The sequence below is a fragment of the Olea europaea genome, unplaced genomic scaffold (genome assembly GCF_002742605.1).
Source record: "Olea europaea var. sylvestris unplaced genomic scaffold, O_europaea_v1 scaffold1119, whole genome shotgun sequence".
In the NCBI taxonomy this organism is placed as follows: Eukaryota; Viridiplantae; Streptophyta; class Magnoliopsida; order Lamiales; family Oleaceae; genus Olea; species Olea europaea.
The window spans coordinates 413,663-427,988 of record NW_019228562.1 but is presented as its reverse complement, the minus strand read 5'-3'; the positions used below and the strand labels follow the sequence as shown (position 1 = coordinate 427,988).

The following is a 14,326-nucleotide window of genomic DNA, read 5'->3' as shown; positions in this document are numbered from 1 at the left end:
GAATAGTATTAATCTTTTCGAAATTTTTTAGTTAATAATAACTTGTCAAATCGATTAATTAATGGAAAATGGATGAAAACAATCAAACGTCAATTTGGATGGATGTCTTTAACCTTCCAAAAGTTGGTAACACAATTGTTCCAAAACAGTTGGGGATGAAATTGAAAATAACTTGAAAGATTGGTGAAATATACTGCTATTTATCCTAATTAATTATAACCGTTGAAATCGCTGAAGGGTAGTTATAGGATGTAATCAGCCCACACTGTCTGACCTACTCTTATGTATAATACAGGTAGGAAAATTGCATTGTAGTCCTTAATGTATTGTTTCAACACCAAATTAGTCTCCACAACCTCATAATTATTCAACAATTATTCCATCAGAATGTTCCTTTTTTTCAGTAAATGTTAATTAATATAAAATTCATATAAATTATGATTTAATTGAAATATTATAAAAAATAAATATGGAACTAAAATATAGCCTCCTAATATTTCTTTCTTCGATCAGAATTCAAATGAGATCAAAAAGGAAATCAATCGACCAAGAAACTTTCAGCTTTTTTGCATTCCAAGACTTAAATACCAAACCAAAGTTTAACTAAAATTGATTCGAATAGGCTAATTTAGTCCATTTTTGTCGGACGGTTCTAAATAAAAATGTCCGCCCTAAGATATTATAATAAATATTCTTACAATTTTCTTCTAAATAATAAAAGATTGAAATTAATGTGTTTGATTTTAGGTTCGAGATCAACTTACTACAAGCCTATAGGTTAGATCCAATAGTGTGTAATTTTTTCCATACAACCCATTCCCAAAGATGACACATAAACAACCATAGCCCTTGTCCTAAATATTATAATGTGGAAAGCGATTGATAAGTAATTGAATATTGAGGATAAAGACGCCATTTTATCACGCTTTGAATTCTTCGTCTGGTGGAATTTAATTTTTTTTTGGTTTTCTGACCTAAGTCAGCAGCCTCTTTTGACGAATCTATGTATAAAAATATAGATAGAGACTTGTATATATAGATATGGAGAGGCGAAATTGATTGAGCGTAAATTACAAGATTGGGAGGAGAAGAAAAGAGGAGGAAAAGATGGAGAGGGATGGATTTGAAAAGAATTTGGGGGAGAAGGAATTGAGAAAATCTGTTGATGAAGTTTCAAATCTTGCTCTTGACATTGGAGGTAATTTATTTCTACTACTTGTTGAATCAAATTTGAATTAATTTTTTTTAATTCTTTTAAATAAATACTAATTCAATGCCCAATTGTGATTTCACATTTGTGCATGAATGGATGATCTAATATATGTGTGTGTGTACACACACACACATATAGTGAAATGATGGTTCTTTTTGAGTTATTACTTTTTATCTTGCACATTTTTGCTCTAGAATGTGTTTACATGTGTTGGATGATAAAAAGCTTTTCTGTATCATATGTGAAGGTACTAGAGGTGATTGAACGATGCCAATTAAAATCTAGTTTTTGATTTTTTATTTCCATAGTTACACTGAAGTGAGATAGGTAAAATGATTTTTTATTTTTTGGGACCACATTTAAGCGCGGGCAACTCGTGAGAAGGGTGCCAAGAAACTGGCATATATTTATTTTACATCGGATTGTGGTGCAATATTGGAGCTGTTTATGAGATGGGGGTATTCCACCCAAAGCTATGTGTTTTTTGCTGGAAGTCCATAGCCTTATAACTGGGTAGTTGTCAGCTTACTTACCAAATGTTATGTTGATTTTGATTAAAAAGGCATTTCCATCAGCCTCCCCTGCTTTTCTTTTGTGCAGGCTCTCTCATTAAGATGGTGTATTTCTCAAGAAACAGTGATAGCTCTGTTGATTGCTCTTCCAATGGAACCTTGAACAATAGTATCCTAAGTGGGAGGCTTCACTTTGAAAAGTTTGAAACAAGAATGATCGACGATTGGATAAAATTTTTATCTACCAAGCAGTTTCGATTCTGTGGTATGTCTTCTTTTTGTAATGAATGCATTTTGATATGAGATCATCCTTAACATCAACAGTATAATTTTTTACCAAATTGAGCTATTATCTTTTATTCCAATTTCCACATGAACTATAGCAAGATTCTTGGTCATTAGATGCAGTGGGCTATGTGCTAGATAATTTAGTTTCACTGAAACTCGGATAGTTTGATACCTATTGACCAAGATTTGAACTGAGTTTATATATTTTCGCAAAGTTTACTGGCCAGTTTATTTGGTTATGATGCTTTTAAGTGAATCTGTGAGGTGGCATCTAACTAGTTATAAAAATAAGTCTTTTTTGCAAAGCGATGTCTTCAAAAATGTTCTTAGCATTTTCATTAAATTCTTGATATTTTGACGGTGATTGAATACCTATGATGCTCCGATATGAACAAGTGTCATGTCGGATGCGTCGACATGCAATTTTTCAAAAAAGTAGGAACATGACACGTCGTTGATATGTTGATTAAAATTATAAAATCCTTCATTTATATAGTATAAGTTTAATTATATACTTGTTATTAACTTTATTAGTTAAAATATTTTAAGGGTAATTAGAACAAAACGTCTCTATCTTTCGATATTTTTGTGGAAAACGTCCATACCTTTCATTTTTTGACGGATTACACCCTCACTTTTTCCTTTTTTTGCGCAAAACACCCTTCTGTCAACTCCCCGTTAAAATGCTCCGTTAAATCAAAAAGTAATTAGCACAAAAGGTCCCTACCTTTCAATATTATTGTGCAAAACGTTCATATCTTTCATTTTTTGGCATAATTAGCGCAAAAAGTCCCTACCTTTCAATGTTATTGTGCAAAACGTCCCTACCTTTCATTTTTTAGCATTTTCACCCCTACCTTTCACCTTTCATTGCGAAAAAGGCCCTTCTGATCCATTTTTTCAATAAAATGACGATTTTATCCTCCTATTCAAATAAAACAAAAAGAACAAGATGAATTACCAACTACAACCATAGTCCTTAAATTTTTAAAAAATTACAAAAAAATCATAAATTCTCAACCACCACCATTTTCACAACCTATCAAGCTGCCAACTATAAATCAACAAAACACCACCTTTCGACCACCATGCCCAACAAACTCCACCACCGTAAATGTAGTTGTTTCGGACAGATTGGTGACCGATACTATAAAGGAGGGTATTGGGGAGAGTGAGGCGAGACTGGTGGTGGTGGAGTCCGATAGGTGTTGTGGTCGAAAGCTGGTGCTATATGGATCTATAGGTGGTGGCTTGGTGGGATTGTGAAAGTGGGGGTAGTGGAGAATTTAAGATTTATCTCTAATATTTTGAAAGATTTAGGACTATGGTTGTAATTAATTATTTATTTTTCTTTTCTTTTCTTTTTGTTTTATTTGAATAGGAAGGTAAAATTGTCATTTTATTGAAAAATGGATGAAAATGACCTTTTGCACAATGAAAGATGAAAGGTAGGGGTGAAAATGCTAAAAATGAAAGGTATGGACATTTTACACAATAACATTGAAAGGTATGGACCTTTTGTGCTAATTATGTCAAAAAATGAAAGATAGAGACGTTTTGTATAATAATATTGAAAAATAGGGACCTTTTGTGCTAATTACCTTTTGATTTAATGGAGCATTATAACGGAGAGTTGACAGAAGAATGTTTTGCGCAAAAAAAGGTAAAGGTGAGGTTGTAATCAGCCAAAAAAGGAAAGGTAGAGACGTTTTCCACAAAAATATCGAAAGGTGGGGACGTTTTGTGCTAATTACCCATATTTTAAATATGAATACATATTTATTATTTAATAATAACTTTCAGTGAACAAATATAATATTTCTGAGAGAGAAAGAAAATGACCATTATAGAGTGTCCGAGGAGCGTTGGTATCTAACACGTGTTAGACACGTACACGCTATCCTATTTGAAGTGCTCGTGCAACACAGTTATTCACTAAATCTCCTTTACAAGTCTCTCTCTCTCTCTCTAAATGAGGGGGTTGTCAGAAAGGGGATGTAGAGGAGGAAGCAGATTTATTGTATGCGTATGTCACCGAAGGTTTGTGGACCTTGTTGGTCATACAATGGTGTAATGTTCGAGGAGTCTGATATTAAAGTTCTAAAATGGTTTCTTGAACATGCTTCCTTTGCTATTGGCAAATACTGAGTGCTTGTTTGGTAATACTTTGAAGTGCTTATAAGCTGTAGGTCTTATGGAATGTTTGCATAATAAGTGCTTAGTAAGCCTATGTTTGGGTAAACTATAAGGAACTTATAATATCTAGCCAAACATTAATTTCAACCACACATTCATAGCTATTACCCATTTATTATCCACACATTTCGTGGATCCACTACTTCTTGCAAATTACTTATTAGTTTAAACATAGGCTAAGTTATGGGTCCTATGAAATGTGTGGATAAAAAAGTAATTTTTGATCACCTTAAATTATAATTAAGCTTTGCCAAAAATGCTCTGAATAGGTTAGCTACATAAATACTGTGGCTTATTTTTATTGGAAAGGGAGCAGAAGAAGAATGAACGTGTGGAACCAATTACAAGGACACAATCCTTTATTTTTGCTTTTTCTTGACTCTTTTATTGCATGTATCAGTCCTGTAAAAATGCTGGCCTCATGTTCTGTACATTGAAGAATGAAAGTCTTGATTGTCTCAAGCACAACATATTGTCATATGAACATTAGTTAAATGGATACATTGAGATATTGATACCTTTTGCCTTTGGGAAGTAAAGGGCAAGTGCTGACAAGCTTTTAGGCTTAAGCAAATATCTTACAGATGTTGAATCACAGTGTTCTAAATGGAAAGCCTTGGAATGAGAATTTTTTTCTAAGAACTTTGGTGTTAGAAAAGATATTGTTTGATGTTCTGATCGGGTCACATCCTTTCTATGCCACATTATTGTTTGGCTCTTCATCCAGATAACAATGATGATTTGGTCTTAAAGGCCTTGGCACCTTTCTTAATCAAGAATTTTATCTTGAAAAAGTATAATTTCTTTCATATTTCTGGATATCTGGTTACATGAACGTATAAGACCAAAAACCAGTGCATGAAATAGTATAATATGGTTCTTACTTTAAATGCTCAATTGCTTATATTTAGTAGAAACCCAATTTTTCTAATACGCAGTATGATGTTTGTCGAGGTAACTTTGTTTTTCTATCATTGCACATCTTCGACTTCTTAGAGCCCTCCTATGATTTCAGGTAGTCAGTGCAATCAGGCTTCTGCCAATGATACAAATATTATTAAGGTAACCTTGTTCTTGATTCGTACTTTCCAGTTGCCTTATCGTTTATGCCTGGATTCTTATTATGCAGATAAATTTTTGTCTGAAAACATATTTTCTACTCATATACATTCCGAGAATCTGCATGAGAAATTGAATATCTAGCATCACATGGTAATCGACTTTCTATTTGTTAGTTCTATCATGAACTCAAGTTTCTGAACTTTCACAAAAGAGTTTTAATTGGGCAATTTTGAAATCTAACTTCAGATCAAAGCTTCCAATGTGGTCATAGCCACTTTTGCTAGAAACTGCACTTACCTTTCTTCTTGTTTAGGAATAGTATGAAATTTGATGGTTGGCCTCTGAAATGAAATGAACTAATTAAATTTTAACATCATTGAGAGTGCCTGGAGACTCTTCAAAGGAAGCATTAAAAAAAGTTCTTTTGTCTAATTGTTATAGATTATGTGACAGAAAATCTATAATTGTTTCTTCCAAGATGCCACTTTTAGTGCACTCCATGCATGAAATGAAACATTATTGTGAGTTATTAATTTTTTAGGCAAAGGAAACAAACACATCTAACAGTCAATATTTCCATGAAGGCCACAGGTGGTGGGGCATTTAAATTTGCAGATTTGCTTAAGGAAAAGCTAGGAATTATTCTCGACAAGGAAGACGAGATGGATTGTCTTGTTACTGGAGCAAATTTTCTGCTCAAGGTGGGTGTTTTTATAGCTTAAAGATATTGCTTGGTATTCTTCTAGTGCTTCTTAGATGTCATCAAGACCATAAGTGTAGCATTATCATTATTTAAGTATTTCTCATTTCCTCCATTGTTCTATCACCCATTTTGGATAAACCTGAAAAACATTGTATCTGATGCTTTATTTCTTTTTAGCCTTCTGTGTTGGTCATTCCTTCCAGCAATGAAGTTAAATTTCTTTTCCCATGTTGTATTGGTGCAAAAATATTAGACTTCTGAAGACACATTGTGTGCCTTATGACAACGAAGATTTTTTGGTCAAGAGGAAAATGCCCTTGTTGAATATAGAGTTTCATGAGGTTTGCTGCTTTTGATAACGTCTAAGTATCAGTGCTACTTCGGCAATTACTATATTTTTTGAATTCTGATCTATGAAGACCTTTAGTTTAAAATGTTGTATGTATTGTATGGGTCAAAACTCATCACGAACATTTGTTGGTGCATCTATCCTTTTTTGGGGAATTGTACAACCACGGAGGCTACAATATTTTATTGTTTACTCTAGTTTTAGTAAATGACTTAAAGTTCAGGCTAATTTTTAAGCTAATTTATATGGGAGAATTTTTTTTCTCAACAACTTCTTTACCCACGTGTTGATGTTGTTGGATATGTGAAGCCTAATATACTGTACATTTCCTCGGCCGTGGTTTGATCTTACGGTAAGCTAGATGGGTTTCTGGGTGCGGGATCCCCGAATGCGAATTTTTATTAAGTAATAGGGTGCATTGGAAAATTCACTCATGTATTTGGACGTCTAATATCTTCTTCATATATAAAGGTTATTAGGGCGAGCATCCATTCTGTGTGTCATGGTAGGAAGAAAATAGAGAAAGATGTGTCCAAAATACATGATAATTTTCTTCTTCGACATAGTGAAATTTGATAGCCACACCTGGTGCTTTAGATTGCACATTGAAGGTGAAGAACGTTATATAACGTGTCATTTTTGTTTTCGTTTCCTTATTTTCATGGTATTAATTGCTTTTGGTGATACTGATTATTCATTAATCCCTAACAAAGGTTTGCTTCTAGCATAACACTGCATGAAGTCTTTGTTAATACTGTGCATTTCTATATTAGGAAGCTTGTGATTCTTTGTTTTCATGGTTGTTTCTTTTGTTCTCCTCCTCCCCCTCCTCCTTTTCCTTTTTGCTCTATCTGTATGTCAATATAATGCTTATTAGGAAATTAACTGCATATTGGATAGGCGGTGCATGATGAAGCTTTCACATATATGAATGGTGAAAAGGAGTATGTTCAGATTGACCAGAAAGATTTGTATCCTTATCTCCTTGTCAATATTGGATCTGGGGTCAGCATGATCAAGGTAATGCTTTCAACATATCTTTGTCTTGTAGAAATTAATTTTATTGAAATTATTCAAGATAAGATTTAAATGATATATATGTCGCCTTATCCAACAGTTAAGCTTTTAGATAAAATGGTTTAACATGGTATCAAATTAGGTAAAGGTCTCGATTCAATTCTTGCCTCCACTTATTTATTAAACAATGTGCACAAACAAGTCTTTGATGGGAAAATTGAATCCTGCCTATATGTGAGGGGGCATTTTGAAGATAAGATTTAAATAATATACATGTGGTATTATTTAATTGTTTAAGCTTTTAGATCAAGTGGTTTCAATAAAAGTGAATGTTAATCTTCTTGCATCATCCTTTCCCCAGACTTGGTCCAACAAAGATTATAGTGCCTGAGTCATTTGTTTTGCACTGACATAATTAAATCAGGTGAGATTCAAAACCTACTAATCTTCAGAGCATTGATGTCTATGGAACTTATTAATAGGTAATATGACCTTAATTCGTGTCAAAGTACCAATTTTTAAAGAGAAATGTAGCTTCAATAATCATTTATCGTGTAACATTTTCAGGCATTGATACTGAAGAATCCAATTGATTTGGATCTTTCACTAGATCTAGCAACAAACTAAAACATAGTGATAAATTATTCATGCAGACCGAATTTATCGGGAATAGGGCTTATAGTTTGTTCTTGTTTAGTAACATTCTCAGGCACTAATGATACACCACTTGTGCCTGGACCTAAGTCAGAGTGGAGTAGTCTATAAACAAGAGCTGAGATAGATATCTTCAATCACAGACCTTACTATCCATCTGGGAGCTTCAATATGAAATGGGCGTATTTACAATTTTTTATTGTGAATAATGTATTATTGCAACATTTGATTCAGAAATTTTAGTTTATAAATTTTCTTCTATTTTCTATTTGTTTCATTGCTTAGGTAGATAGTGATAGCAAGTTTGAGCGAGTCAGTGGAACAAGTGTGGGTGGCGGTACATTTTTGGGCTTGGGAAAACTTTTGACGAAGTGTAGAAGGTTTTGATCTTAGACCTTTCATTTCAATACAATCTTCAAGGCTTCCCATATTTCCTAATGTGATATTATTTTGCCTAGCAATTGCCTTAATTTACAAGAACTATAACTTTGATTTTCTTCTCTCTTTTCAGTTTTGATGACTTGTTAGAGTTGAGTCACCAGGGAAACAATCGTGAGATAGACATGCTAGTGGGGGACATATATGGTGGAATGGACTATTCGAAGGTATATGCTCTTGATGTGTTTTGCCCTTTCCTCTTTTGGTTTTTATCCTTTATTTTAAGTACACAAGGATATGGGAATCAAATAATGAGGTCAATTAAGTTTTTTCATTACATGGATCGAAACTATACGAGTTTTGTAATTGCTATTTGTTTTACCTTCAAATGGATGTAGAAATTGACTCAAGTTCTATCAGCAACTTGTGTATGATGTCTGGTGTTTGTCTTCTGCATAAATATGAAGAACAGAATGTTGGGGCCTGTGAGTTGCACTAATACATACACACACGTGCTGCATATGAGGTTTCAATAATTACTAGAGATAATTTTTACTAAAGACAACCCTATGTTACAAAGATGTACTTTCTTTATTTTAACCCATAAGCAATTACAGAAGGTATGAAGTATTGATAATCAATGTAGATGTGATGCAAGAGTGTGTAATCTTTTTTTATCGAAGACGAGAGTTGAATCATTATGATAAGTGTCTCTGCCTGTGAAATTTAGGCTGATTGTCTGCGTGCGAGTTTTAGGATGACTTGAACTTACTCATGCCTGTATTGTTATGCTAAATTGCTAATTAATCATTAATTTTTTCTCTGATAATCATGTCAGATTGGCCTAGCATCGACAGCTATTGCTTCTAGTTTTGGCAAGGCAATATCCAAAGAACAAGAGCTTGAAGATTATAGACCTGAAGACATAGCCAGGTCCCTGTTAAGAATGATTTCAAATAACATTGGACAGGTAAGTTATGGGAAAAACGAATCCTTGAATGCAATATTGTATATTCTAGGAGTATCAATTACTTTTTTTTGCCAATATTTGAGGTAACCTTGCAAGGTGTGGAACATAAGTCCCTAAATTTTTTGGCTAATTGCTTTCCTTTTCCTTCCTCATTTTATGCCTTAGACTGTAAAAGAGCTTTTCTGTTTTCTAATATCAATTTCAAAGATATGAACAAAAATATATTTTGAAAGTGACTATTTTTCTGTGAAAAAAGAGAGTGACTAGTTTTCAATTGGAAGAAGATAGTAAGAGATGAAGGAGAAAGTCTGACTGGTGAAGAAATTGGAGTTCAGTTTTTCAGTATGTTTTCACAAAAGAAACATCCCTTCTCTAATTAAAATGTTAACATTTGATCATTTGGCCGGACAATCTACAGGTTCAAAATTTTTATACCTATTATCACTAGCTGTCAATTTAAATTTTAACCGAATTTACAGTCACTTTAAGCATTAATGTTAATAATCTAATTTTATATAAGATGGTTAATGAGATAAATCTAGACAATCCTATCTCAGTCATGATGATCTAATACAAAAATTGACAGTGATCAAAAAGCAATATAACGGTGACAAATGCTAAGGTGTTTTGAACCATCAATCTGCTAGTAGTTCCCTACAGCATACACCGTGCACATGCATGTGGTGGCTTGGGCTCCACTGGTTCTTTACACCTTCCTAGCATGTCACTCAATTGGGCCTTTATGCATTTTAGTTTTACATGGCAAACGTCCAAAAAGCATATATACTTAAAAGATGGTTTTCTAACCTTCCTTTTCCTATGTGAATCAGTAAATAGTACTTATAATATGGCATTTCATCTCATTCTTATCTCCTCTCCTTTATTTTCAAAATTTTCCAACAGACTGCAATTAGACGATTCTTGTTTCTTATTGTGATTTTAATTTGTAGGTTTACGATATTTGTAAGTGTAATGTTAAAATTTTCCAAAATGCATAACTTGAATAATTATAAAGTGACTATTACATACTCTTTCCTTTGTCCACTCCAATGTTTTTTTTTTTTTTTTTTTTTTTTTTTTTTTCCCCCCTATTTTTTTTTTTTTTTTTTTTTTTTTTTTTTATTTCCAGATAGCATACTTGAATGCGCTACGCTTTGGACTCAAGCGGATATTTTTTGGAGGATTTTTCATTCGTGGCCATGCTTACACAATGGACACGATTTCTGTTGCAGTTAATTTCTGGTAATGACTCTATATAACCCCTTTGGAACAAAAGCATTGATTTTGTCCTTACTTCTATTCTAGTTAGAGTCAGTATACAGTGGCATGTGGCATCTGAAAATGGTATTCCAGTTATATCGTGATATATTTGCTATGTTTTAATTAATTTATTTATTTTTTGGGTGGGGGTGGGGGTGGGGGTGGGCTAGTGCTATTTTAAAGAATGATTTAGTCCTTTGAAATCGACTTACTTCTGCACAAATTGAAAGCTAATCAATTTGCTGCTGTGATATCCCACATTATCACTTAACCATGCACTCTGTGTTGTGCTTTACGTGAGTTGCTCATTACTGTTTACTTGTGGACTAAGGTGCTATACTCATTTTCATTTTTCTTTTTCTTTTTAATCTTTAATAAAAAAGGCACATTGAACATAAAGTGGCAAAATTCGGTTGTTTCATTTTGCTTTTGTTGACATTGTAGCTTAAGTGTGACAGAGATATGAATGAAACTTTTTGTGGAACTGTAAAACCAATGTCTTCTCTTGAATGTCCGAATCATTTTTGCAGCAGGAGAATGGACCTATAGACTTCATGCTAGACTTGCTAGTGACTGCAAATTGAGTCTTCAATCTACTATTCATATCCTTTTGGCATTGTTCCATTTCAAGTAATCCATTGCATATTTCCAGGTCAAAAGGTGAAGCTAAAGCTATGTTTTTGCGGCACGAAGGATTTCTTGGGGCTTTGGGAGCATTTATGAGCTATGAAAAGAATGATCCTGCAGACGAGGCTTCCCATCAAATAGTCAAACAATTCCCTAATGGTTCGTACTGCATTGAAGATGGATTTCAAAGCTCAGATTCTACAAATGCAAGTGATGATGGTTGTATAACATGTCGACTGCAAGTTACCAAATGAAAGTTTCTTTTACTAAACTGGGCTCCAGGTAAGTATAGTAGACAAGGCAATTCCTGGTTTCTTCATTAAGTTAAGACGTGCCCAAACATTTATGTATATAGAAAGGATTTTTCAAGGATTGAAGATTAAAAGAATTAGAAGAAGTAAAGTATCTTCTTTTTGTGTTTAGACTAGTTGCAATGTCTACTTCAAGTTACTGTATGTTGAAAAACTTTGTCAATGCAATAATGATAATAAAAATTGTTTACCATATAAAGCAAGTAAATAATATGTCAAAGTGTGTGCTTTTAAGGCATTTTGTTATAGGTAGTGATGTAGGGTTGCATCAACTTTGCTCAAAAATTATAGCTCATGTTGCTAATACAATTCAACTTATAATACTAAGAATTAAGCTTGGAAATCCTCATCTGTCGAGCTTATTTCCATTTGAAGCATGTTATTGCATTATACACCTATTCTAGCATCTACTTGAACATGAGACCTGTAGCTCTGATATCAACTTATGTGAAGTATTGCTATCGTTTTGTTAAAAAATTATAGCTCATAGCACTAATGCAGTCTACCTATTCAAAATCAAGTTAAAAAATTCACCACCCAAAGCAAGTGCACACCTGTTTGAAGCATGCTTCTTCGGTAGATAGACATCATTGTTACAAGTACACTTGGTTAATGAGTGATGGATCTACGACGACAAGTGTGGTCTATTCAAGATATTTTAATATTGATCTTGATTAGTCAAACAATAAAATGCAAATACGTGTACATTTGAACTAAGTTGGTAAGTCTAACACGTTTTTATCTATCATATTGTGTAATAGAAAGGGCTCTTTTGATCAAAAGTAAATGTTAGCCAACTACCTCCTGTGAAAAGGGCACACATTAACTGTCATGTTTCCCATGGCATTTGCTGTTCATTGAATCAGAGACCTACTTGGGGTGACTTTGCATTCATGAATGGACGGTTCTATTCATTCATATGTACCTTGTGGGTGTTCTGTATTCAATGTGAGAGCAGTCCACGTGTATAGTAAGCACTACACAATACTGAATAATATTAGGTAGCATAAATAAACAAAATTCTAGTTTATCCTTCTTCTTTTTTAAATACTAGTTCCTGGCCATGCAATGCATGGCTTGAATTTTGTTTAAGGTGATATTAGTGTGGTGATTTATATTAGTATTGAATTTTTATTGTAATTCACTATTTTTAGCTTGTTTCATTTACTATGTTCTAATAAAGATTTTCATGTAAAATTTTTTTTGAGCTGTTTAGATGGAAAATAGTAGTTTTACTTTTCAATAGGCAAATTCGCAGTAATAATTTTGTTTTGTGCGTGAAATAGGTTTTTTAAGTGTATATGAAAACTTGGTTATTATTATTTTCTGCAAATTATGTGAAACGTTTGTGCTGTAATTATTCTCAAAGTTTATGACATTTCCCAATGAGTAGCAAAAATAAGTGCAGCAGCATATCTGTTCATAAATATATTAGAAAGTTATATTTAAGGTATAAAATGAGAAGTATAAATATGGATTTGCTTTTATTTGTCCTAAATGAGTTGGTAAGAAGTATTTCTCTACGATTTCATTTGCAGTAGTTAATAAATAAATTATACTATTATAGATTATTTAACTTAATCTTATAAACATATAGACTGCTAAAGAAATTACTATGAGGGTTGATAAAAATTCTATAAAAATTCATATGATCAATTTTTTCAATCGTTTTATTGAATAATGATAATACATTTAACGAATATATAAATTATTTGCATAATGATTGTATTTAAAACACGTTGAATTAAACTTGTATAGAAAGAAAATTGAAATACAAATGGGATTATAATGATCACTTTCAAAAGTTGAATTAAGCTTGTAGAGAAAGAAAATTGAAATACAAATGAGATTATAATGATCACTTTCAAAAGTTAATAGCGTTATTACAAAAGGAAGAAAATGAAACATTGATAAAAAATTGTTAAAACGGCAATTCTTTGATATACTTGATATTTGAATATATGATACTTACATGATGGGTGATGAAAAGCTTTTTCTTCTTGGTTTCAACATCAATCATGATAGGGCATACCTATTAAAGCAAGAGAAAAGCTATTAGCAGAAGTAGAAAGAAACAAGATTAAAGTATATGTAGAAAAAATTAAGATTGAATTAATTAATGAATATAGACATTTATTTTGGTAATACTTTTACCTTATTATAACTTTTGCTTTACATGATGGGGACATTATAAAAAAAAAAAAAGTTACCTTCTTTGTTATGGTTATGATAAATATGGACGGAAAAAATATTCATTTTGACAGATATTTGTGATAATTTTTCGTCTGTATAAACGTATTTTCTCAGTTGAAACTGCTTCTAATGGATTTCCGAAAATGAAGCATTCAATGTATTTGAGAAGAAGAACTCCAGAGTTTGGCCTACAGAAAAAATAGTTTGAAGTTATTTTATAGTAATGCTATAAATGTAAAATAAAATTGAATAGAAAAATAAATATTAAAGTAAATTGTTGAGATACTTACCCATTATTTTGACAAGGTAGATACGGTATGATTTCAAATTTCATACGTAAATTTTTTTTGAGCTGTTTAGATGGAAAATAGTAGTTTTACTTTTCAATAGGCAAATTCGCAGTAATAATTTTGTTTTGTGCGTGAAATAGGTTTTTTAAGTGTATATGAAAACTTGGTTATTATTATTTTCTGCAAATTATGTGAAACGTTTGTGCTGTAATTATTCTCAAAGTTTATGACATTTCCCAATGAGTAGCAAAAATAAGTGCAGCAGCATATCTGTTCATAAATATATTAGAAAGTTATATTTAA

General features: G+C 32.4%; 1 protein-coding gene across 1 annotated transcript; it reads left to right on the top strand.

Moving 5' to 3' along the window:
• Positions 1-845: 845 nt before the first annotated feature.
• On the top strand, positions 846-11,739 carry LOC111373361 (pantothenate kinase 1). Its single transcript, XM_022995882.1, has 10 exons — positions 846-1,198; positions 1,814-1,990; positions 5,225-5,271; positions 5,856-5,972; positions 7,224-7,343; positions 8,280-8,374; positions 8,506-8,599; positions 9,211-9,342; positions 10,472-10,584; positions 11,255-11,739. Exons 1-10 carry the CDS (start codon positions 1,108-1,110, stop codon positions 11,481-11,483), a joined length of 1,215 nt encoding a protein of 404 aa, XP_022851650.1. The 5' UTR covers positions 846-1,107; the 3' UTR covers positions 11,484-11,739.
• Positions 11,740-14,326: the final 2,587 nt, after the last annotated feature.